Source organism: Papaver somniferum, chromosome 11 (assembly GCF_003573695.1).
Source record: "Papaver somniferum cultivar HN1 chromosome 11, ASM357369v1, whole genome shotgun sequence".
Classification (NCBI taxonomy): domain Eukaryota; kingdom Viridiplantae; phylum Streptophyta; class Magnoliopsida; order Ranunculales; family Papaveraceae; genus Papaver; species Papaver somniferum.
The window spans coordinates 128880481-128907183 of NC_039368.1; the positions used below are offsets into that span (position 1 = coordinate 128880481).

The following is a 26703-nucleotide window of genomic DNA, read 5'->3' on the forward strand; positions in this document are numbered from 1 at the left end:
TTGAAATGTATAAACCGCATGTAAAAGAAAAATTAAAGATTCTTGTTGATCTTACAAAATCAAGTAAACACAATATGGAAGTGAATTGTGTTACACACGAACATAAGACAACAAAACCATGTCTGAAAATATTTACTAGCCTACTTAAAAATAAAAATTTATCTAATAACTATAATTAAAACTTATTAGTGAAAAGTTACGTCCGAAGCAAACATGCTCAAAGCTATAAATAAGCTTTGGATGCCAAGTCAGAGGCAAACTTAAATAAATATGTGTATAGATATCACCAGGTTCTTCTCCTTGACAGACCCTTTAATTGTACTTTGCCTTGTATCAGATATCACATTGACATTTTATTAGAAAAGAGATGTGTTGTACAAAATAACAAACATCACATGAGAAAGGCCAAATAAAGATACATCTAAAGAGGTCACCCAATGAACAACTAACGATTATCACCCTGCTAAACTATCGTTAATAAATTAACAAGGGTCAACTGGAATTCAATTTTCAAAACAAACCCACTTCTCTTATTTGTTCATCCAGTTCGATTAGATACAAAATTAAGATTTGAAACAAAAAAAATTTAAACTTTAAGAACCCTAAACATATGAAGAATAGAATCCAACAAATCCTAATTAACATACTAAAGATTATCACCCTACTAAAGTACCATTAGAAAAACTTTAGTGAGTTTAACTGAAATTCAATTTTCAAAACAAACCCACTTCTCCTATTTGTTCATCCAGTCAATTAGATACAAAATTAAGATTTGAAAATAAAAAGAAAAAGAAAGATTAACTAAAATCAAAAAATTTAAGAACCCTAAACATACTAATTCTAGAGATACAGGGACTGAAATATTTACCTTTCGTTTCTTTCCTCTCTGTCATGATATATTGTAGATTAAGAAAATGATCTAAGATTTTCTTATTTGTTATCATCATTGGCTTCTTGAATCGTTGTATAAATTAATTACAGATTAGTTCCGCTGCAGAGAGAAGAAGAAGAAGAAGAAGAGGATAAGCCAGGAGTTCCGCCGCTGAGAGATAAGAGAAGGAAGGATAGAGTAAAATGAAAAAGGATAAGGATCAATTAGGATTAGTTCAAGTGTGGTATGGTGTACGTGTGCCAAAGTAATGAATTTTTGCGTATATTTGGGACAGGTCACCGATCCGTATGACAAAGCTAAAAAAGAACGTAAGATCTAACGGCTGATCTTTGTCCATCAAAAAAATGGACGATTAGCATTTGGTTGGAAGAAATGATGCACCGATACTGATACGGTGACACTGATACTGGGATTCGTCAATTTTCATAAAACAGGGATACGGGATATGATGGGATACGTGTATTTATTAAAAAAATATTTAATATAATAATAAATCATTCTATTAAAAAATCATAAAATAAAAAAATCCGATAAATACTAGTATTTTGAATATTAAAGTGAGCAAACATCAAACTTTCAACATTTTGGGTTTCAGTTTTACTTATGTTAATTGAATGGATAAAATTATATGTACTCCGATTTCTCTCTAAACAACATGAAGAACATGAGCGCCCAATAAGCTTTAAAGCTAGATTTTTCTAACACTGTTTTTCTTTTTTTGAAGCACCATAAAAATGAATACCAAGTATTTTTTTCTTTATAGTCAACAAGTTATTAGGTTTAGATATAATTCTTCGATATGTTCTTGAGTACAAATATCTATAAATATTAGATTGTAGGTATAAATTTCTAAATATATAGATTTTGTATAAAAAAATAAATGTTAGATTATCGGAAGTATCCCCTCATGAAGTATCTGAGAGGTATCCCAGAGTATCCCTACCCTTTTTGTTATTAAAAAAAGGTGACATTTTAAATGGAGTATCTGATACGCATCCCCAAGTATCCCCAAGTATCCGATACTGATACGGCATCGATACGGATACGTCACCAATTTTGAAGTATTTGTGCTTCATAGCAGTTGGAAGTGCGCATACGGATTAACAGGAGTGTGTGAGAAGTATGTGTGTTCTTTTGAAAAGTGTTTCTAGAGAAAATGATAAATTGTCCAACCAAAAAAAGCCACTTTCATAAAATAAGTTGACATATCCGAGGTTACTGATGATCGAGTATCAATTTTGTTGGGTTAAAATATTTTGCTTTCAATGTTTTAAGTTCTAAATAGAAATCTAATGTTGGTATTTCCGATCATATGATTCGAATAAGACCTGGTGACGAAATATATCAGATTTGAACATCTCGTGTTCGAAGATTACTATAGTTAGACCTGAGTTTCTCATTCAGATGAACTAAAGAAGAAATTTATCGGTTTTGAACATCCTGGGTTCGAAGATTACTAGAGTTAGACGTGAGTTTCTCATTTGGATGAAATGAAGAAGAAATATACCAGTTATGAACATTCCAGGTTCGAAGATTACTAGACTTAGATCTGAGTTTCTCATTTGGATGAACTGGAGACGAAATATATCAGAATTGAACATCACGGGTTCAAATATTACTCGATTAGACCTGAGTTTCTCGTTCCGATGAACGTGAGACGAAATATATCAGAATTGAACATCACAGTTTCAAAGATTACTAGAGTAAGACCCGAGTTTCTCGTTCGGATGAAGTGGAGACGAAATATATCAGAATTGAACATCACAGGTTCAAAGATTACTAGAGTTAGAATTGAGTTTCTCGTTCGGATGAACTGAAGACGAAATATATCAGAATCGAACATCACAGGTTCAAAGATTACTGGAGTTAGACCTGGGTTTCTTGTTCGGATGAACTGAAGACGAAAGATATCAGTTTCGAACATCACAGATTCAAAGATTACTAGAGTTACACCTGGGTTTCTCGTTCGGATGAACTGGAGATGAAATATATCAGTTTTGAACATCACAGGTTCAAAGATTACTAGAGTTATAGACCTGGGTTTCTCGTTCAGATGAATTGAAGACGAAATATATCAGTTTTAAACATCACATGTTCAAAGATTACTAGAGTTACACCTGGGTTTCTCGTTCGGATGAACTGAAGACGAAATATATCAGTTTTGAACATCACAGGTTCAAGATTACTAGAGTTGCACCTGAGTTTCTCGTTCGGATGAACTGAAGAAGAAATATATCATTTTGGAAATAAGTAAAGTAAATATTACAGATTAAGAAAATGACCATATTACCCTTAACGGAAATAAGTGAAGTAAATCGTATAAACAATGAAAATGACCATATTACCCTTACTAGAAATTAGTGCAATAAATATCATGGAGATAGTGAAAATGACTATACTACCCTTATCAGAAATAAGTTAAATAAACATTACAGATTGTCAAAATGACCATATTACCCTTACTAGAAATAAGTCAATAAATATCACAGAGATAGTGAAAATGACCAAACTACCCTTATAAAAATGAGTAAAGTAAATATTACAGTCTGCTAAAATGACCATTTTACCCTTAGGGGAAATAAGTGCAATAAATGTTATGGAGACTGTCAAAATGACCAAACTACCCTTATTGGAAATAAGTGCAATAAATATCACACAGACGGTGAAAATGACCATACTACCCTTACTGGAAATTAGTGAAATAAATATTATGGAGACTGTGAAAATGACCAGACTACCCTTATTAAAAATAAGTAAAGTAAATATTACAGACTGTGAAAATGACTAATTTACCTTAATGGAAATATGTGCAATAAATATTATGGAGACTGTCAAAATGACCAGACTATCCTTATCGGAAATAAGTAAAGTGAATATTACAGATAGTGAAAATGATCATACTACCCTTACTGGAAATAAGTGCAATAAATATTATGGAGACTGTGAAAATGACCGTACTACCCTTACTAGAAATAAGTGCAATAGATATCACACAGACAGTGAAAATGACCATATTACCCTTACTCGGAATTAGTGCAATAAATATCATGGAGATAGTTAAAATGACCATACTACCCTTATCAGAAATAAGTAACGTAAATATTACAGATTGTGAAAATGAAAATATTACCCTTACTAGAAATAAGTCAATACATATCACAGAGACAGTGAAAATGACCAAACTACCCTTATAAAAATGAGTAAAGTAAATATTACAGTCTGCTAAATGATCATTTTACCCTTAGAAGAAATAAGTGCAATAAATGTTATGGAGACTGTCAAAATGACCAAACTACCCTTATTAGAAATAAGTGCAATAAATATCACACAGACGGTGAAAATGACCATACTATCCTTATTGGAAATTAGTGAAATAAATATTATGGAGACTGTCTAAATGACCAGACTATCCTTATCAGAAATAAGTAAAGTGAATATTACAGATAGTGAAAATGACCATACTACCCTTACTGGAAATAAGTGCAATAAATATTATGGAGACTGTCAAAATGACCAGACTATCCTGATCAGAAATAAGTAAAGTGAATATTACAGATAGTGAAAATGACCATACTACCCTTACTGGAAATAAGTGCAATAAATATTATGGTCATTTTCATAGTCTGAAATATTAAATTTACTTATTTTTAATAAGGGTAATCTGGTCATTTTCACAATATAGCACTAATTTCCATTAAGGGTAATATGGTCATTTTCACAGTCTGTAATATTTACTTTAATTATTTTTAGTAAGGGTAGTCTGGTCAATTTCACAGTCTCCATAATATTTATTGCACTAATTTTCATTAGGGGTAATATGGTCATTTTCATAGTTTGTAACATTTAGTTTACTTATTTCTGATAAGGGCAGTTTGGTCATTTTATAGTCTCCATGATGTTTATTGCATTAATTTCTAGTAAGGGTAATATGGTCATTTTCACAGTCTGAAATATTAACTTTACTTATTTTTAATTAGGGTAGTCTGGTCATTTTCACACTCTTAATAATATTTATTGCACTAATTTCCAGTAAGGGTAATATGGTCATTTTCACAGTCTCCATAATATTTATTGCATAGGTTTCGAATAAGGGTAAAGTGGTCATTTTCATAGTCTGTAATATTTACTTTACTTATTTTTTATAAGGGTAGTGTGGTAATTTTCATAGTCTCCATGATAGTTATTGCATTTATTTCGAGCAAGGGTAATATGGTCATTTTCACAGTCTGTAATATTTACTTTACTTATTTTCTGATAAGGGTAGTCTGGTCATTTTCACATTCTCCATAATATTTATTGCATATGTTTCGAGTAAGGGTAAAATAGTCATTTACATAGTCTGTAATATTTACTTTACTTATTTTTGATAAGGGTAGTTTGGTCATTTTCATAGTCTTCGTGATATTTATTGCACTTATTTCTAGCAAGGGCAATATAGTCATTTTCATAGTCTCCATGATATTTATTGCACTTATTTCTAGTAAGGGTAATATGGTCATTTTCATAGTAAGGGTAATATGGTCGTTTCCAAAATGTGTAATATTTCCTTTACTTATTTCCAATAAGAGTAGTCTGGTCATTTTCACAGTCTCCATAATATTTATTGCACTTATTTCCAGTAAGGGTAAAATGGTCATTTTCACAGTCTGTAATATTTTCTTTACTTATTTCTTACAAGGTTGTATGGTTATTTTCACAGTCTGTAATATTTATTTTACTTATTTCCGATAAGGGTAGTCTGGTCATTTTCACAGTTTCCATAATATTTATTGTACTAATTTCCATTAAGGGTAATATGGTTATTTTCACAGTCTGTAATACTTATTTCACTTATTTCTGATAAGGGTAGTCTGGTAATTTTCACAGTCTGCATAATATTTTGTTGCACTTTTTTCCATTAAGGGTAATATGGTAAAATAGTAAGGGTAAAATAGTCATTTCACAGTCTGTAATATTTACTTTACTGATTTTCGATAAGGGTAGTCTGGTCATTTTCACAAACTTCAGAATTTTTATTACACTTATTCTGATAAGGGTAGTCTGGTAATTTTCACCGTCTTCGGAAGAAGCAGATATGTCAAAGTCAAATTTCTATAAAGTCATGACTTGTTGACTTGGTCTTGATCCTGTTTTCTAATATTAAGTAAATTAAAAAGAAAAAGAAAATTGTATTTTGATTTATAGAAATGAAATATAATTGTTAGTTTGTATAAATGTGGGAAAATTAGTGACAAGTAAAATTCAAAGTGTTATAATTTTGGGGTTGTTTTAGATGTGGTGAAATATTTGGGTGGAATCATCACTTTGAATTATAATTGTGACTGTCCGTAAAATTGTCAACAAATATTATTGTGACTAATAAAAGAATTTAATATTCCTAATTATTATAACGAATACAAAATTTAATAACAGTTATAACTATTACAGGATTTATCACAGGTGTATATGTGACTGAAAAATAAACTGTGACAGGTTGCATTGTTACAAAATCCTGGTCTTGGTGTAGTGTCGCCCGAAGCAACGAAGACGATGTATGAAGACTCCACCAGCTCGACGAGGCCAGACCTTCACGAGCTTAGTTTCCCTATAAATACCAGTCCATGTAAAAGGAGATGGACAACTTATGTATTATTAGATGGTCTTTATACATAGAATTCCTGAGAGAGATTTAGATAGAGAAAGAGTAAGAAATCAGAGTGATATTTGTAGCTCTTTCAAGGGTAAGACCTTATAATCAATAAAGAATACGTCTTCTTCCCTGAACGTAGGTCTTCATGGCCGAACCACGTTATATGTCTGTGTTAATCTTTACATTCCATGTTCTTTACATCATGTTTATCTCGGATCTTGAATGTTTAGATAGTTTATAACCTTTAGATTTACTTGGATGTAGCCATCAGAAAAGATGCAATTACATTTGGCGCTAGAAATAGGGAGGTATGAAGATTTAATCTACCTCCCTAATCACTTCATAATCTCCATGAGAGAAATGCTTTTAATACCACTAAGTAGAATGTTGTTAAGATTCATGAGTAGAGCTCGGACTCAAATATGGTCTACACGATCTAAGAAGTCTAAAAGACCCTCATAATCAACAGATCTACATGTTTTTACTAATTTTTCATAAGATTTTTCGTTTCTCTACGATTTTCTTTATCTTCCTCAAGATGCTCAAGAGATTTGAAGATCGGTGTGAAAATGGAGTTTAAACACTTCGGAGCTCAAACGATCTCTTCCATGAAAGAGATGGGAAGAGATATAGTCAGTAGACTTCATAGGGGAAAGTATCTCCATATGAAAGTTGAAAAGACGAACTATTCATGATGTTCTTCATCTTCAAAAGAGCTCAAGATAATCCACAAACTTTTTCTTAGAAATCTAACTCTAAGTCAAGAGGAAGGGTTAATGAGTACATAATCATTCATCAAACTCAAAGTTTGTTCAAAATCAAAAGTTTAAAGACAATGAGAAATATTTCCTAAAATGGAAAGATATGCTCAATTGTCATCAAACTCAATGGTATGACGTGTAGAAGGAGGTGTTTTTCTCGAAAATGGAGACAAACAAAACGCCTTTTTTCCATCACTGAAGCCTCATGCAAGTAGGGAATGTTTTGACATTTTCACATGTCTCCAAAATTTACTACAAAGTCTTCCTGTACTAAACTGTTCAGTCTGAACTATGACTTTGTAATTGCACGTGACCTGCAAATCTATGGTCCCACTTTTCTGATACAAGTGATAAATTAAGTATTATTGCATATATCGCAGGTAAGGTGATGGTGACGCGGCGATCTGCTCGCACGAACCAAGGTGAAAACGGTGGAACCCAGCCTTTCCAAATTATATTTTACTATGAGGACTACTGTACCAATGTACCTATGAGAAGCCCAAGTAATTTTTTACACTCATCTTTTTAGTTATATGCGATGTTTGATTGTGAATGATGGGACTGGATATGGTGTATTGCAACACATGTTCACTATTTTTCCTATCCGAAATGGTGGTCTGGGCATATATTCTATGTCAGATACCATTCAATATTGTTATCTTGCCTCTTGCATCCAATCTAAGCAGCTGCAGGATTCTATCTTGTGACATTATGGTGTATGTAGCAATGGTTTAAAGTACCAACTTGCTTTAGACTCTTTCTTGGAGGTATGTCATCTTGATTCTGCATCTTTCAACATTGAGTTAACTGTGCCCCATCCTATGCATTTATTGGCAGCTAAGTACTTTGATGTTGTTCAACAAGAGATGTCAAATTCATATAACATGTCAGTTAGGGATTTAGTCTTATGGAAGTGCAATAAGTTCTCTCATGCTCGGTATTATTTGTTAGTCGTGCCTATAGGTGGTATTGGACAGTGCATTGGTCCTTGGCAATATTGTGTTGTTCTTTGTTATCGTATTGGTATTCTACTCTTTACAACTGAGATCATTTGTTCTTTTTGCAGTCGAGATATGGATTTGTTTGGTGACCATGCTCTTCACTGTGCACACGGAATAGGTTCAAAATTTCGGCATGACTTGGTTCGTGATGTTTTGTTTGATATATGTTCTCGTGCTGCCATACACGCACAAAAAGAAGTGGATTTGGGTTTCTTATCAGCTTAAGGTGGTGCTTTAAGGTCTGCAGATATTCTTATTCATAATTGGGACAGTGGTCGTGATGTATGTTTCGGTGTAACTGGAATTTCACCTTTTACAGGTGGTGGAGTTCATACTTTCGTACCAGGGCAGGCTGTATGTAATGCGGTTTCGAGAAAGCGGAGAAAATACCTTGACAAGTGTACTACACATGGTTATGGTTTCGGTACTCTAGATTTCACGATGTTGGGGGAGTTAGGAGATAAGACCATGGATTTCTTAAAGAGAGTGAAGAATTTTGTAAATAGTCATGATGTAAATACTAAAACTGGTGATTTTCTTTTCCATAGATTAGGAATTGTTATTGAAAGAGGTGTTGGTTCCCAGTTAGTTCCTAAGTTGCTGAAAAATTATTTGTATTTTTGATTTCTTGTTTTTCCTTTCACCTAAAAAAAAAAAATCCGAAGTTAATACATTTAATTTTTTTGTCAAATTAGTTATTCCTTCACGTCATTCTTTAACGAGTTTGAAGATAGAAGACCAATATATGCACAGGTGGGCCCACCAAAAACCTCTTATTCTAAAGGGTCGAATTTTTCTTTCTCTTCAAATTCAAATTTCGACAAACTTCGAACCTTCACACTGAAATCTATTTTTAAACCCTTAAATAATATAGTCTTATTTTTAAAACCACCCATGAACTTGCTGCTTTTATTAATTCTCTATGATAAACTTTAATTATAAAACAAATCCACCGCGCACCCATTGGATGCAAATCGGTCGGATATTAGATTGGATACCAAATTTAAAACCCTATTGAATTTGATTGGATGCGGATGAGGCGAAAACTGGCCCATGCTTCACCCTACTCTTTTTCATCATGAAAGCCGAACAACAATTACAATATAAAAATTAGGCCCGGGCCCATTTAAATTATATCCAATCCAATAGTCCAGCCCTTGTATTGTCGTCCTCTAAAGTGTGATCCCCAAATGAATCTGAAGATATGAATTTAGGTCAGCAGAGAGTGAAAGAGATAAAACATTTCAGAAAATCAAATCAAACGATACAATTGAAGAAATCTGAGAATAACCCGTCAAAATTAAGAGAAATGGCAACCAAAGTTAATGAGAAAGAAGCAAACTTGGTGAAGTCTAGGAGGGGAGGAAGGCTTCCTTGCATCCGGCTCCCTGAAAAAATGGGAGGGGTTAATGCCCCTTTGGGGAAAAATACTTAAACTTGTAACCAATGAACCTCCTTCCACTCCATACCCCATTCTAATTCACAGAGGCAGCTATAAAACCTGCATATCCCCTCCCTCAATCAACCCCCAATTTCTTGTTACAAATAGAAATCCTTCTCAACAATCAGAACCCTACTTCGTTTTTCTTCTTCTTCGTTCATAGATAATTTTGAGGTTGAATTAGACTTGGGTTCTTGGTTTCTTGCATACTTCTGAGTTCTTATCAGAGAAAACGACATTGTAATTCATCTTTTGCACACTGTCTGAAAGAATTGGAGATAAAGATTAGAGAGAATGTCAACCATTCGAGAGCTTCGATGTAGTGATCTTCTTGAAATAACCCATATGACGATGGGTCAGGGTAATGTAAGAATTTCTCCTTTTCTTGAATCTTTTTATGTTAATTTCTAATCAATGAATGAATGAAAGAATTTCAAACTGATCATAGGTTTATGTTGTTGTTGTAGATGGGACCCTTGAGAGAGTTAATGTTAATCATGGCGAAATTCCCTGAGTACTCTCTTGTTTGTGTATCTCCTGGGAATCGAATTAAAGGTTTCAGTAAGTAATTCCTTCTAAATTTGGGTTCTTACTTTACTCGTGTTTCTTGATTCTTGTGAGGAGTTGGGTTTGAGTATCAACATTTTTGTATTTTTTGTAGTTGCTGGATATAATACAGGAAAAGGTGTTGATAGGGATTGCGAAATAAATGATTTGCGTTTCCGTGACACAGACATCATTTGGATGTTACTCAAGGCAGTTGAGGAGAGAGCCGAGAAGAAGTGAGTTTTATCTGCTGGTATATTAATGTTTATGTTTCTTATAGAGGCTTGTTTTTGTTTCTAGTTTATAGGATCATCTGATGGAATGAATTGTTTTGAAACAGTCCTCGTAAGGTATTTTTTGTGGAAGTAGATGTGCTCTCCGAAAACCAAAAATTAGTCGAATTGCACAAACAAGTAAGCTTCTCATAACTTTTCTATGTGTTTTGATGCTACTGTTATGTGAACCCTTCTATTGTCGGAGTTTGAGTACTTGTTTTTTCCCATATAGCAAGACTCTGCTAGTGCTGTAGATTGGCATCTAGATGAATAATAACCGTAGCCTGGATTAGGCGATAGCTTGTTAGTGATAGGAAATAATTGGCTCAAGCCCGCACCATCTAGGACAGTGTACAATATTTACTCTTAATCAAATTTTACGGAACAGTTTTTTTTTTTCATTTCTTGAATGTTGAATCAGTGATGATATGAGTCACTGACTATTGCTTACACATATGCTTAAACAGAAAGCATCTCATAACTTTGATCAATTTGTGTGTTTTGATACTACTTTTGTGCGAACCTTCTATTGTTGGAGTTTGAGTATAGTAGTAAGCCTCTTTCCCATAAGACAAGACTTTGCTACTATGCCGTAACTTGTTAGTGACTGGCGGCATTCTTTTGAATGTGCCAATAACTAAGGAGCGCCCTTACCTGCATCTAGTTACATGAGTTGCCAAAATTGGCTCAAACTCGCACTATCTAGGACAGTAGGAAGCCTTTTTCCCATATAACAAAACTGTGCAAATGCTGTAGATTGGCATCTAGATGAATCATAACTGGAGCGCAGACTAGGCAATAGCTTGTTACTAGCTGGCATTCCTATCTGAATGTACCGATAACTAAGGAGTGCCGAAACCTGCATCTAGTTACACTAATTGCCAAAATTGGCTCAAGCCCGCACTATCTAGGACAGTGCACTATATTTACTTTTAATCAAATTTTACGGAACGGTTTCTTTTCATTTCCTGAATGTTGAATCAGTGATGCTTTGAGTCGCTGACTGTTGCATACACATATGCTTAAACAGTAAGCATCTCATAAGTTTGATCAATTTCTGTGTGTTTTGAGTACAGTAGTAAGCCTTTTTTCCCATATAACAAGACTGTGTTACCATGCGATGACTTGTTACATGAGTTGTCAAAATTGGCTCAAGACCACACTACTCTTAATCAAACTTTATGATATTTTTTTTATTTTATTTTTTTTATTTCTTAAATGTTGAATCAGTGATGCTACGAGTCACTTTAGGACAGTGTACAATTTGTACTCGTAATCAGATTTTATGGAACGATATATTTTCGTTTCTTGAATGTTGAATTAGTGATGCTATGAATTGCTTACACATGCTTAAACAGTAAGCCTAACCAATTTTTTTCAACAGATGGGGTATACCTGCCATAAGGAGTATTTTGATATCATTGAAGGAGAGATGGTAAATAAGACAGGTACGTCTCCTTCCATAACCTGAAAATCAAATTAGACAATGTTCGCCAGCTATGATTTCATAAATCTGAAATCTGAAACTAGTCTATGTTTCTTTGGCCATACAGTATTCAGGAAATATTTGTCAGGTGGAGACTTGCATATCTAAACAGAATTACAGCAGCAACATGACAAATCTGTTGCAGCAGAAGCTACAACAATCATTGGCATATAAAATTGGACTCTTGGTGCCTTCTTATATATACTAGTTTCAGATTTGTGTCAATAATAGGTACACTTGTAAATACTGACAGGGATATACAATAAACACGATAAATAGTATGTCATGGTGATATGTAGGTCTTACAATGTATGGATTCATCAGGTACTTCAGTTACAGAGTTGTTGCTAAAGATGTTAAGTACGTAGTCAGCAGGTGGCATTCCAGCCCAAGAAGTCTTGGTTATATATAACTGTGTGCATTTTTCTGTAAATACTTGTCAGAACCAGTATGTTTATATTTTCTGCAACATGTCATATACTTGTTTCTGTGAGCAATTTTGTTGTTCCATCATTTTGTCATATACCTTTTTTTGTGGCTTCTTTGTTGGTAACAAATTCGTATAGTACTCAATATACTTGTTCTGTTTCCTTGAAAAATTATAATACATTGTGTTTCATCTGCACGCTCTTGTGGCCGCCCCTGAAACATAGTTTTGAATTGTCAACAAATTCAAACATGTCATCCAGGGAACTCAGAGCAGAACTAAAGATTCAGGGAACAGGAATTAACAACCCGAAAATTGCAATCAAGTAGTAGATGAGTGTTGACAAAATCTGATGTCATATCCCCCCAGGTTCTTCTAGGAGACCAAAGCAATACCCAAGAAGTAGTCACCGAAAGAACTTGGCAGCTGATAGATAAAACGAGATATAACCTCTCTAAGCGTAATGGCTCCAACATCTCTGCTGTTCTCTCCGGCACCATATGCCCTATGAACTTTGGCGACATATGCACTGCTTTTTGCTTCATTTGGTCTTTTTTTAAAACAAGATATGATGAATTGCAGTGTATCATCCATCCAAAATAGTGAAGGCAGTGAGTGATCGACACAGTTAAAATACACAGTCAGATAGCTGACGGTGTTCTCATCTTCAAATAAGGCCTTGCCACTTGTTAGAACACATACAGCTGGAACTGACCTGTCCTAGATGACAAGTGGCAAGGCCTTATTTAAAGACAAGAACACAGTCAGCTATCAGGGTTTGGGTAAGGCAAATGAGTTTGTGCTGCCTTGTCTTGAGGTTCGGATACAGTATCAAGTTATATGACCCATAATAAGACTCTTGAACGCATATTTGAAAATCTTTTGTCTAGCCAAGACAGTTCTTCACAGCTATGAAGCGAACACCCTGAATATCATGAAACTACCATCACCAACTTAGTCGATGCAAACGATAAGAATCATAAAACAATCTCACCCAACGTGCTCCCTGTGTGGGTAAAATACCCGATGGCCACGTGTCAGCATCTTAAGGTATGAAAATCCGATGAGGTGATAAGGTAGGACCACCGAATCATCCTCCAAAAGGTAGTTTTGTCGCAGTCGAGGCAACTGCACCAGCGCCACATGAATGACGCGTGTAGATAAAGGTCTAATATGCTCAGACGGTCAAGTCTAAAAAGCAAGACCGCATTTAATGAAGGATAAGAACAGAGATGTGGGTAGTTCTGTATCGTGATAGAGACTCGGCGATCCATACTGCGACCCAGAGGCGATAGGGCACCAGGTTCTCCACAGAAGGCCAGCACGATCCAGGGGAAGGCGAGACAACTCGGAGGGAGAACCCAGCGAGCCATCGTAAGAAGTAGTATGGATGTCAGCCCGAGGAAACCAGAGCGAGGGAAGAAAGCTCACCGAGTTCGGACGATCACACCAGTCCATGTACCAGGAGATGGACAACTTATGTAACATTTTAGATGGTCTTTCTACAGAGAATTCCTGAGAGAGATCTAGATAGAGAGAAAGTGAGAAATCTAGAAGAGATCTGTAACACTTTCAAGGGTAAGACCTTATAATCAATAAGAAAACATATTCTTCTCTGTGGACATAGGTCTTCATGGACGAACCACGTTATATGCTTGTGTTCATCTTTACTTTTCTTGCTATTTACATCTTGTTCATCTTTGATCTGGTATGTTTAAGTAGTGTTTAGTCTTTACTTTCACTTGGGCGTAGTAGTCAGAAAATATGCAACTACATTTTGGCGCTAGAAACAGGGAGGTATGAATATCTAATCTACCTCCCTAGTAACAACACTATAGTTTTCACCTTCTCCATAAGAGATGTTTCTGTTGAATGAGTAGAGCTCGGACTCAAACTCGATTTTCATGATCTGGGTAGTCTAGAAGAACCTCGGGATTAACAGATCTGTGTCTTTCATAAAAAAAAATTCAAAATATTTTTTCGTTATTATAAAGATTTTTTCATCTTCCTCAAGAATCTCAGGAGAGTTGTAGATCGGAGTAAATATGGAGTTTCAAACACTTTGGTGCTCAAACGATCTCCTCCATGAAAGAGTTGAGAAGATTTGCAAGTCAGTAAACTACATAAAGAAGAAATCACCTTGTGAGAGTTGAAAAGACAACTTTTTCGTGATGTTCATCATCAAACTCAATAAAGTCCAAGATCTCCTTCTTAAGAAGCTAAATCTAAGTCAAAGGGAAGGATTAATGAGTACATAATCGTTCATCAAACTCTAAGTTTGTTTAGAATCCAAAAATCAAAAGATGATAAGATATGTTTCCTAGAATGGGAAAACATACTCAATCATCCTGGTAAGATTCCTTTCCTCAAAAAGGGAGGTCTAATGATGGAGTTATTTCCTCGAAGAGAGAGGACTGGAAAAACATCTTTCCCTCCGTCATCAATACCTCACTCTTGAAAGGAATGTTTTGACATTTTCATATGTTTCCAAAATTTACTGCAAAGTCTTCCTGTACTAAATTGTCTAGTCTGAACTATAGCTTAGTAATTGCACGTGACCTGCACATTTAGGGTCCCATTTTTCTAGAGAAAAGATAAATTAAGTATTATTGCATATGTTGCATGGAAGGTAATGGTTACGAGACGATCCGCTCGTACGAGCCAAGGTGAAAATGGTGGAGCCCAAACAGAAGGACTCGACGATATAGAGAAAGGAGAAGCTCTGGTCCCAGGCGAGGGACAACCCGATGACCGATATCGGGAAGTACTAACTGACAATTCTAGCTCCGAAGGCGAGGGAAACCCCTTCGAGAAGAATGATGATATCCATCTTACTCAACCCGGAGGGTTGATCCACTTTCCAAGGCGAGTATCCATCTCCGAGGCCAAGAAGAGTAATCCTTCTGACCTCGCCGAAGCTAATATTGTCATAGCAGCCATCTTGAAAGCTCAAGAGGCTCGGGATGAAAGAATGGTGAAACTCGAAAGGCGAAACAAGAAGTTAGAGCGGAGGAACCGCAGGATAAGACATAAGGCCAAGAATAAGGTGCCACTCTCTACTATTGAGGAAATTCCGTAGGAAGAAAGCCCCCTTGAACATTTGCAAGATGATGAACGAATTGATATGCCAGACACCTCTAACGAGGAAACAGCAGATCGCTTCCCCAAGGGAAGCCGAGGTATACTCGATCACGAGGGAAGTCCCTCTGAAGGTTCATCAGATGTTGACCCTAAACATCGGCGAGATAAAGGACGAATCAACGAAGTAAAAACTAATTGTGAGGCCGAGAACCTCGCAGCTACCAACCCTAGACGAGGGGGGACTCGAGGTCAACTCGTTCCAAAATTATGTCATACGCTGAGCAGTCTGATGATGACTCAGGGCGGTCAAGGCGTCACTACATCGAACCCTATTTCTCACCCGAGAGAGCTATGGGAAGAAGAAAGAAGGCCCAAACGAGGCGAAGCGACGACGATCTCCAAGCACGAGTCAACAGGCTCGAAGCCATGTGTAGAGAAAAAACAGGAAGACCGGAGAACCATAAACTAGCGGTAGTCTTGCGAGAAGCAGGACAGTCACCCCTTTCTGAAAATCTACTGAGATTTCCATTTCCAAGGAAATTCTCTTTGCCAACATTTGCATCCTCATTCACTGAAACAGGAGACGCAATTGAGCACTTAAGGACTTATCGCATGACACTCACGCAATGGGACCATTATGATGTGGTGTTGTGCAAGTTTTTTCCTGCTATCCTAAAAGATGAAGCCCTATTATGGTACAATAATCTGCCCAAGGGCTCAGTTCAGTCATTTGACCATCTATTCGAGCTATTTTTAGACACGTACATTCACAACAGTCGAATCCCACCTGAAGTTGACGCGTTGTTCCAAATCTCGAGAGGTCCGAACGAGTCACTCCGTTCCTTAGTCACACGATGGAGGAAGCTATGCGCCTAGATTGGAAAGGTCCCCGAAGACTATGCAATCTTGGGATTTAAAAACAGTCTTAGAAAGACGGACCCACTCTTTGTCTGTATGCATGAGGGCATGCCAAAGAATCTGGGTAAACTAAGAGTAATCCAAGAAGACTATGTTTCCTTGGAGGAACTCCAAGACGGAACTTATGACAAAATGGTGAAAGTAACCAACAGAGGAGCCAACGTGGTAGAACCACAGAACCTTCCAGCCCAAGGAGAAGGGCGATCCAATGGTGGGCCAACCCAGTTCGATAAACATCGGACTGGAGGATGGAAAGGAAGAGATCAGACCTAGCAAAAGAAGGGGAAGTTTATAGACCCTGTCTATACGAAGCGAAACACACCAATCTCAGAGATCCTCAAGGAGATCGACGGACAACACACAATTACCTACTCATGGAATAGAGGTCAGCAACCAGAACGAACTAAAAATTGGTCTGACTTCTGTGAATTCCATCAATTCCACAGCCACACGACGGATTCGTGTAGGGACCTAAAGAAGGTATTGCAATACATGATCAATGAAGGCAAACTGCAGGAATATGTGGTGCAACCAATAGCTCCACCAACAACTGGGGCACCCATACCTCGCGTGGAGATCCCTCGCGAGGCGAAGTACTTAGGCTCCAACACCATTTCACACTCGGCGATTACCTCGCATGTGCGAGAAGGAAACATTACTGGAAGAATACACAAACGAGACTTTAAAGGCGATGAAGTCTTCAGTGTATCCAAAGAACCTTCAATGGAGGAGTGAATGAAATTACCTATCAGCTTTTCATCCTCGGAAGCACTGGAAGGAGGACATAATCACAATGATCCTCTTGTGGTCACGATGTCCATCGCACTCCCCAAATGCGAGGGTGAGGAAGTAAAAAACAAAGTGCTACCATGGGCAATACCCAAAATTCTAATTGATGGTTGCAACTATGTGGAGATATTGTTTTACGAAACATTCAAACAAATGGGCCTCAAAGACGAGTGCCTCGTACCATCTACATACAACATATTTGGCTTTAACGGGTCGTCCACTCTCCCAAGAGGGGAGATAACACTAGAGATACGAGTGGGAAGAATCCTTACCCTAACCACATTATGCGTGGTAGACGTGCTGTCACCCTACACATCCATTATCGGACGATCCTGGATATACAGAATCAAAGGAGTGGCCTCCACATACCATCAAAGGCTAAGATTCCCAACACCTGACGGAGTGGCAGAAATCATTGGAGACTCTGGCGAGGCAAAGTATTGCTACAAGATGGATGTGCAAAACAGCGAGAACAAAATGAATTCCCCAAAGGCACAAGCAAGGAGAGCTAGAGGCATCAATAGCCCAGCCGAGACCCATGACTACATGGAAATAAGCGATGTACCAGCACACTCTCCTGACACCCAGCCTCGTGCAGCACCGTAGCCTCGGAGCCGATAGCACGACTCTTATAACAATCACAGGACCTCCCCAAGAAGGGAGAAGTCAAACCTCTACTCACACTGAGATCGAGGGTAGTCCTAAGAACAAAACATCCTACACCGGCACCCAAAACATCTTGAAGAATTTCCTCTACATCAGCTCACAGAAGTTTGCTGACATAAGTACTGCGCCTACAAGTGCCTTACTATCTTTCCTACATTGTTACTCAGGTTACAACCACCGCATTAGCAAGACTAGCATGCAGACGTACTCTGAACAAACAAAGACACCCATCCCAGATGACTCTGCACTAAACCCCTGGCCACTCATCAAAAAGGCGACAACGGATCCTAGGTCCAATCAGACTAGGGAAAAACAACCAATTGACGGAAATGTCTCCTTTACAAGTTGGGATACAAACAAAAGCCCAAATGACACTACAAACTAATGAGAAGCATTAGCAGACTCCTGACATCACACGACCCATGAAGGTTGATGTTTAGAAAGTTCATATTTGAGGCAAGGGCTATGAGCCCCTACTTGTAAGAAGGTCATGAAACCTCCCTCGAAATGTACTAAGGGTTTACACCCTCTTTTGAAATTAATAAAACCACTCTTTTTGACTATTACTTGTCTACATTTTGAATTTATGTTCAAATTTATATTCTAGGTCATAATATTTATTTTGTTATTTTTTCCTATCTATTTTACATACATTTAGGACTAGTCATATCATATTTGCATTTCTAACATGCACATCAAATAGATGAAATCATTATGGCATGGTGCTGGCCACACCCCATTCTACAAAATAATATGGGGAAACAATCCTCAGTTACCTTCTACGGACTAGACCCAAGGTAACATCGTCACGATCATGATATCGGACGATAACCTATTTCAACAGGAGATACTCATTCTTGAGAATACGCTCCAACAACTAACTCAAAAGAGCAAAAGCTCAACAGCGAGCTCTAATCAAAACAAACGAAGGCTAAACGAAAGTTGCTATAACCTCAGTCCAAACAACGTAGGAGATAGCATAACCAATTAAGGAATTGATCACTCCTCGGATATGTTACCCAAAGTTGGACCAGCAGAGTGCAATCAAAACTCTTTCATAAGCCAAAGCATGATAAAGCATCATACAAAAAAAAATGGCAGTCGCCAGACAACAATGTTAAATACCAATTAACGACAAAGTTAAAGCGCCTCCCACATACGAGGACTTACCAAAAAACAACAACAATGTTATGCCTCCCACAACTGAGGACTTTCCAACAAAAGACGATATTGTTTCCAAAAATGAGCAAGTAAACCAACCAATTTATGTCCAAACATAAGGAGCCAAAAGAAAGAAGCCAAAAGCAAGAAAGGAGCAAATTCAGGCATGTCCATCGCCTGGAGCCTCTTGCTCAACCTCTGCCTCGCTCTCGACGATGGCAGCATCCTGTACAGGATTGGGCACGGGCTCGGAAACTAGCGGAGGGACAGTGATGTTCGCAACAGCAACTCGTTGACGTTCTCGAAGGACAGCAGCCTTGCATGCCTTTGTCATCATAACCCTGTACTGCGCATGAAGATTGGCCAAGCTCTCATCTCTCTCGGCACGAACGACAGTCAATTCTTCTTCATGGCTATTCAATAATTCATCAAGCTCCTGATCAGGGCTACGCCTAGCCGATCTCTCCTCCTCCAATTGCTTCTCCACCTCATCCTTTTGTTTGCAAACCTCTGCAACACAAAAGCAAAGACGATTAGCCCACAAAGCATATTTAGCATAACACAATGCACAACTTAACATGAAAATAACCTTCGTTTTTATGCAAAACGGTGGCTAAGTTCTGTTCTAAACGGGTCTTCTCGGTATCTAGAGCAATAAGCCTTGCTTCCGAAGGAGTCACAGCCGCCTCGCTTTGAGGACAAGATAACATATGCCTATCGCGCTCCTTCTCCAAAGCGATATAATCTCGCTTGAGACGTCTCAATGTCTCCTTTTCTTCCTCCGCCTGTAATATGATAGGCCTATGATCGCACTGCCAGTTAATAAGCTCATCCTTCTGAGCTTGAAGTATCTTGTTATCATCTGAACGCTTCACGGCTATCTTGTTGGCCTTCCAGCAAATGGCGTATCTCCATAATAAGTTTTCGATGAACATCAGCATATTTTTGCAACAACACATTTTCTTTCTCTAAGGAGACAATCTTACACTGATGCGAACTCACATCAAGTCTAAGCTTCACTACCCTCTCTACCATGCTTACGGCGAGCATCTTCTAACTTATCCTCCAATCTCTTGACCATCACTACCAATACAAGGACTCATTCAAAAGTCTAAGCCCTACCATGGAGATGCAATACTAATAAGAAAAGAGGTAGATAAATACCTTCCAAATCCTTCTTATCTTGGCGAAGTAGTTGAGCCTCCTGTTCAGCGGCTTTGGCTCTCCTTCCAGCAGCACGATCTTTGGCGAGCAGGCCAATTCTAAGATTGTTTCTCTAAACAGAACATCTAGCACTACTAGTCAAGACTGGGGCAAAGCGAAAAAATAATAAAAGTACGCCAAGGAGCAAAAGCTTTTAATCACATACCGATAATACAAGATTCTGCTGTGAAGCCCTATCCAAGGAATTCAGGATGCGGTCCTGCTCCTCTTCGCTCAGTAGAGCATACTTCTCTGAGCATATCATAGTCGTGGACTCGGAGCCCCCACTAACAGACGCACAGAAGGAATGTTGGAAGGACCCGCAGAGGTAGAAGGAAACCCACTAGGAAAGTTACTTGGTACGCTCGGAGCACCAAAATTGCTCGGAACCAAACTTTGACCACCTCCTTCTCCCTCGCCACCAACAACAGCACTTGCCTGGGGCAGACTCACCTCCGACCCAAAAGCAGCATCAGGATCGATCGGATCAGCCAACAGAGCTTGGTCAAGATCATCTAAGAACGAATCATTAATATCTAACATTTCATCCTCACCAAACAAGGCATCAATATCCACTTCCATTGCATTCTCAAGTGCACCAGCATTTGATGTCCCGGCATCATCAGTCAACCTCCTCCTCTGCCAAAAACGCAACAAACCTCGGCCGCTAAGGCAAAAAACAGGGGCAAGGTATATATATATATATATATACGTCAAAATACAAGACAAGTATTTTTTATCTTAGCATCCTCGCCAGACCGAGCAGACTGAGAAAACCGCCTACGAGGGACGTTTCATTTGATCTCTCAGGGCCTATAAGCAGGCAGATGAGCATGCATCTCAGGAATGCAAGGAAGAACGTTGCCAAGCTCATCCCAACCATAAATATAAGGACCCGTAACTCGGATAGGAGCAAGAGGCCACTTAGGGTCGTGGGTTTTACGAAGCGTGCGGTTAGTAGCAAACTTCAGATCCAAATCGGACAAGTACGTAAGATCTCGAGCGCTCTTCCGAGATCTAGAGATCACAACCCCGAAACCATCATAGGTGTCGGACTGATGACACCAATAGTTCTCCACAAAGGTTTCAGGAGTGTATAAACCCTTTTGGCTAGGATCGAACCTATTCAACTCGTGCCGATTAACTTTGCCTTGGCTTCGGCGATTACACTCTCGGGCGATCCTGTAGAAGTTACTATTGGGATGATTGATGGCTCGCTGAGGATCAAGCAGGCACAATACCTCGTACTGAAAGTTATTCAACGGAAAATATATGGGAAGACGAAGACCGGCGTTAAGTTGGCTCACTGAGACAATGATCTCATCAGGCCCACATATGTTCGCCGCCAGAAGATCCTTTGAAAGAACGCCATTGTTGCTTCTGTTTAGTAGCATAGGAAATCTCGAATCGTTGAAGATGGTTTATAGCCCTCGACGATTCAAGAAACTCATCATCAGACTGGCTGGAAAAACGCTCAGAACTAGGAGTTCTCATTGGAGCTTTTCCAGGAATGATGAAAACAAACAAAACCAGAAGGAAATAAGAAAAATCGAAACTAACAGACATATACCAGCAAGAACTGCCGGAGAAAATGACGGAAAAGCCTCACAGCCGGAGAAAAAGCAAGAGTTATCAGTCAAAAATGACAAAGATAACTTTAAAGCCCCAAAAGGGAAAGAAAACAATGATAAGAATCATTGATACCAAAAAAATCGCATGATTACAGAAGAATCGATGGAAACCATCGGAGAAAGAAAAAAGAGAAATAAAAGCAGAGGGACCATACCGTCTTGAAGTTCGAGATGGAGAGTTCCGTCCAGACATTGTGAGTCTCTTTATGGGAGACAAGAAGTTAAGGAGAAACAACAACAGACAAAGGAGAGAAAGAATGAAAAAAATCTGAACTCTGAAAAGAGATATTAAAGGCGACATTCTCTCCTCCCAATAGATTTTATAAGAAACCAAAGGATCACTAACCGGCGCCTCAAATCCAATGGGTGAAAGCGCATTAAAGATGCAGACGTGGCGGAAAAGGTGCGACGGTTACCAAGTTTTCTTCGCATCATGCCCTCGGCAAGTTGCAAAGAAAATGAGCAAATTGTGTGGGTAAAATACCCGATGGCCACATGTCAGCATCTTAAGGGATGAACATCTGATGAGGTGATAAGGTAGGATAAACGAATCATCTTCCAAAAGGTAGTTTTGTCTCAGTCGAGGCAACTGCACCAGCGCCACATGAATGACGCGTGTAGATAAAGGTCTAATCTTCTCAGACGGTCAAGTCTAAAAAGCAAGACCGCATTTAATGAAGGATAAGAACAGAGACGTGGGTAGTTCCGCATCGTGATTAGAGACTCGGCGATCCATATTGCGACCCATAGACGATAGGGCACCAGGTTCTCCACAGAAGGCCAGCACGATCCAGGGGAAGGCGAGACAACTCGGAGGGAGAACCCAGCGAGCCATCATAAGAAGTAGTATGGATGTCAGCCCGAGGAAACCAGAGCGAGGGAAGACAGCTTACCGAGTTCGGACGATCACACCGCTGCGAGTTTAGTTAGCCTATAAATATCAGTCCATGTACCAAGAGATGGAAAACTTATGTAACATTTTAGATGGTCTTTCTACAGAGAATTCCTGAGAGAGATCTAGATAGAGAGAAAGTGAGAAATCTAGAAGAGATCTGTAACACTTTCAAGAGTAAGACCTTATAATCAATAATAAAACATATTCTTCTCCGTGGACGTAGGTCTTCATGGCCGAACCACGTTATATGCTTGTGTTCATCTTTACTTTTCATGCTATTTACATCTTGTTCATCTTTGATCTTGTATGTTTAAGTAGTTTTTAGTCTTTAATTTCACTTGGGTGTAGTAGTCATAAAATATGCAACTACACTCCCATGTTATTTGGTCGGCAGGATCTGGGATCCAAATGCACCATTATCAACAATTATCAGACTTGTTAATCATATCAATATCAATATGGCTACGACGACCAGGACCAGATTGGGCGTGAACCTTAACCTGCTTATTCCTCGAAAAAAAAATCAGTCAATATCTCTATCTCTATCTTTATCTCAATCTCTTAATCTGTTTAATTAATAACCAGTTATAATGGCGCTCGAGGGTATTCTTATATCCGGTGCATTCGAAATATTGAAAAAGCTGATTACTATAGTTGGTGCTGAGAGTAGTCTAGCTTGAGGTGTCGGGGATGAACTGAAAAAGCTTAAACGAACATTGGAGGTTATTGCGGTTGTAACTTCTGATGCAGAAAGGAAGCAGATGAACGATGCTGCGGTCAAACTTTGGTTAAAAAGGCTCAAGGAAGTTTCTTATGATGCTGATGATGTTCTGGATGAAATTTCTTACGAAGCTATGTGTCATTCTTATAATAAGGACAGTAAGGTAAAAGTTTTCTTTTCATCCCCCAATCAAGTTGCCTTTCGCTTAAAGATAGATCATAAAATCAAAGATATCAATTGGATTTTCTTTTTATTTAGAGGTCCAAAATTAATTAAAACATAGAAATGATCATAATACCCATTGTTACCAAACGTGTGTGTTTACACGTTCATTATATCGAGTAATATCTGTTACACTGATTATAAATTCGAGTACATATCTGCTACCCTGCTTATAAATTCGAGTACATATCTGCTACATTACTTACAAATCTGAGTACATATCTGTCGCGCTGCTTACAAATAGAACATGTATCCGCTAAACTGCTTACAAATTCGAGTATATATCTGCTGCTTACGAATTCGAGTATGTATCTGCTGCACTGCTTACAGGAAAATTACATGTTTGTTAGAATCAATGATAAATGAATTGGAAAATGACATATATTGTACGATCATACCAATTAATCTCTAATATTTCTTTAATGCAGTTATAAATCATTGGAAAAATAAAGGAAAACCTTTATATGCATTGTAAACACAGAAAAAGCTATACAAAATTAGCACATATTTCAGTATTTCACATACGTACTCATGGATCAAACAAATAAAAATGTGGCAAAACTCTGAATAAAACAGAATCAAAAGAAGTTTCTATCAGTACACCATATACGTACTGCATAGTCATGAACTAAAAATCAACTGCATGTAAATAAGAATTGATGAATTCATGCATATAACATAATCAAAGCACATATTTCAGTATTACGCATACGTACTCATAAATCGAACCCAAAAAAAATGGCAAAACTATGAATAAAACAAAATCAGAAGAGGTTTCTATCAGTATACCATATACGTACTGCGTATTCATGAACTAAAAAATCAACCGCATGTAAAGAAGAAATGATGAATCCATGAATATAACCGAATCAAAGCACATGTTTCAGTATTACACATACGTACTCATGGATCGAACCCAAAAACAACGGCAAAATTTTGAATAAAAAAAATAAAAAAAGAAGTTTCTATCAGTACGCCATAAACGTACTGCGTATTCATGAACTAAAAAATCAACTGCATGTAAAGAAAAACTGATGAATCCATGAATATAGCCGAATTAAAGCACATATTTCAGTACTATACATACGTACTAATGGATCAACCCAAAAAAAGCAGTTTGTATCAGTATGCCACATATGTACTGCTGATTCATGAACTAAAAAATAAATGTATGTAAAGAATCTATCAAAATTACATAATCGAGAGAGTCTTATTTCAGTATCGAAGATATGTACTTATGAATCAAACAACAACAAGTGATAAAACTAAGAAGAAAACAGAATCAAAAGCAATTTGTATCAGTATGCAACATATGTACTGTTGGATAATACCCTTGAAACAACAAACAAGCACGATTTTGATAAAATAAAGAAGCTAAAACAACAAGATAATCAAATCGAAAGTTCAAATATGTTAAAAACATCATAATCTAACCAAAAAATAGAATAATTACGATCAAGATTCATAAAAAACAAACCAAAACAAAAATAAACGCAAAAAACAAACAAAAAACGAAGCAAGAAAGTGAAAACTTAATCAAAACGATCTGATCTTCACAGATTCAGTTGAAAAAAACAAACAACATCAGCAGAAAGAGATATTACATAACATACCTGTAAATCTTCAAAGAGTTCTTCGAAAAAACCTCTAGCTCGTAATCCAAAAGCACCAGCAAAATTTGAGCAGAAACAGAAAGAGAGGAGGAGAGCAGAACTCAGGTCTGTAAAAAATGGTGATTTTTTATTTTAAGAAATATATATGTATTATCAGGGAATGGGTGGTTTGGGTATTTTTTAAAAGTGGATTATGACATCCCGCACGTGTGGATGGACCAGGGGATAAAAAATTTGGCCCAATTTCTCTTTTTTCTTTTTATTATGGACCTCTGGTTACTGGACTTTAATGGATGGACCTGCCACTAACTAACACTATCATAATAGTACCTATTGGTAATTCCTACTTACTATACAATTTAAGCAAATTGCGTCTGATATGAAAACGTTTCAGTTTCAAACTACTAGTAGTACTAGTGGTGGATACGAGCAACACAAGCGGCTAACTACTTCATTCTTTGGAGATGTTTCAAAAATTGTAGGAAGAAAAGAAGATAAATCAAAGATTGTAAGGATGTCAACAACGATGAGCATATCGTCGTCGTCAACTTCTTTGCATTCGTCTTCTGTAAATTCTGATATACATGAAAAAATCTCCGTCATATCCATAGTGGGTATGGGCGGACTTGGAAAGACCTGTCTAGCACAAGCCATTTACAATGACAAATCAGTAGAAAAACAGTTCATGAAAAAAATTTGGGTATCTATTTCTGATGATTTCGATGTGTTTAAAATTTTGAAAAACATTACCGAGTCTGCAATAAGTCTAAATGCGAAGACTTCTCGAACCCCGAAGTATGAGTAGGAAAAGTTAGAGAAGAAATAGAAGGAATAAAATATTTGCTAGTTCTAGATGACTTGTGGAATAAAGATCCTATAGAATGGAATAAACTCAAGAGTGTCCTAGATTTCGGCTCTGTTGGCAGCAAAATTATAGTCACTACACGTAGTCAAGAAGTTGCATCAGTAGTGCAAGGTGTTTTTCCTCCTTACAATCTAAATGTATTATCTGAAGCAGAGTGTTGGTCGATTATCAAGAACAAAGCTTTTTCTCCCGGTGGAGCACTCGAGACTTCAAATATGAAAATTATAGGAGAGCAAATAGCAAAAAAATGTGGAGGCTTGCCGCGAACTTTTTTGGTTGTCTTATGCACTCACAGAGTGATGGTTGTCATTGAGAGATGACAAGAACCTAGAAACACTAGGAACCCATAGTGGGGGAATTATACCAATATTAAAATTGAGTTATGATACTTTACCATCCCATTTGAAACAACGTTTCTCGTATTGTTGTCTATTTCCTAAAGATTGGAGGTATAATAGAGAAACAGTGATTCGACTGTGG

At 37.5% G+C, this 26703-nt stretch overlaps 2 protein-coding genes across 2 annotated transcripts; both read left to right on the top strand.

The window, feature by feature from the left end:
* The first annotated feature begins 9487 nt into the window (after positions 1-9487).
* LOC113323243 (N-terminal acetyltransferase B complex catalytic subunit NAA20-like) lies at positions 9488-12552 on the top strand. Its single transcript, XM_026571524.1, has 6 exons — positions 9488-10090; positions 10192-10285; positions 10386-10506; positions 10611-10683; positions 11930-11993; positions 12099-12552. Exons 1-6 carry the CDS (start codon positions 10019-10021, stop codon positions 12137-12139), a joined length of 465 nt encoding a protein of 154 aa, XP_026427309.1. The 5' UTR covers positions 9488-10018; the 3' UTR covers positions 12140-12552.
* Positions 12553-17192: 4640 nt separating this feature from the next.
* On the top strand, positions 17193-17852 carry LOC113325125. The gene has a single exon (XM_026573349.1). It carries the CDS (start codon positions 17193-17195, stop codon positions 17850-17852), a length of 660 nt encoding a protein of 219 aa, XP_026429134.1.
* Positions 17853-26703: the final 8851 nt, after the last annotated feature.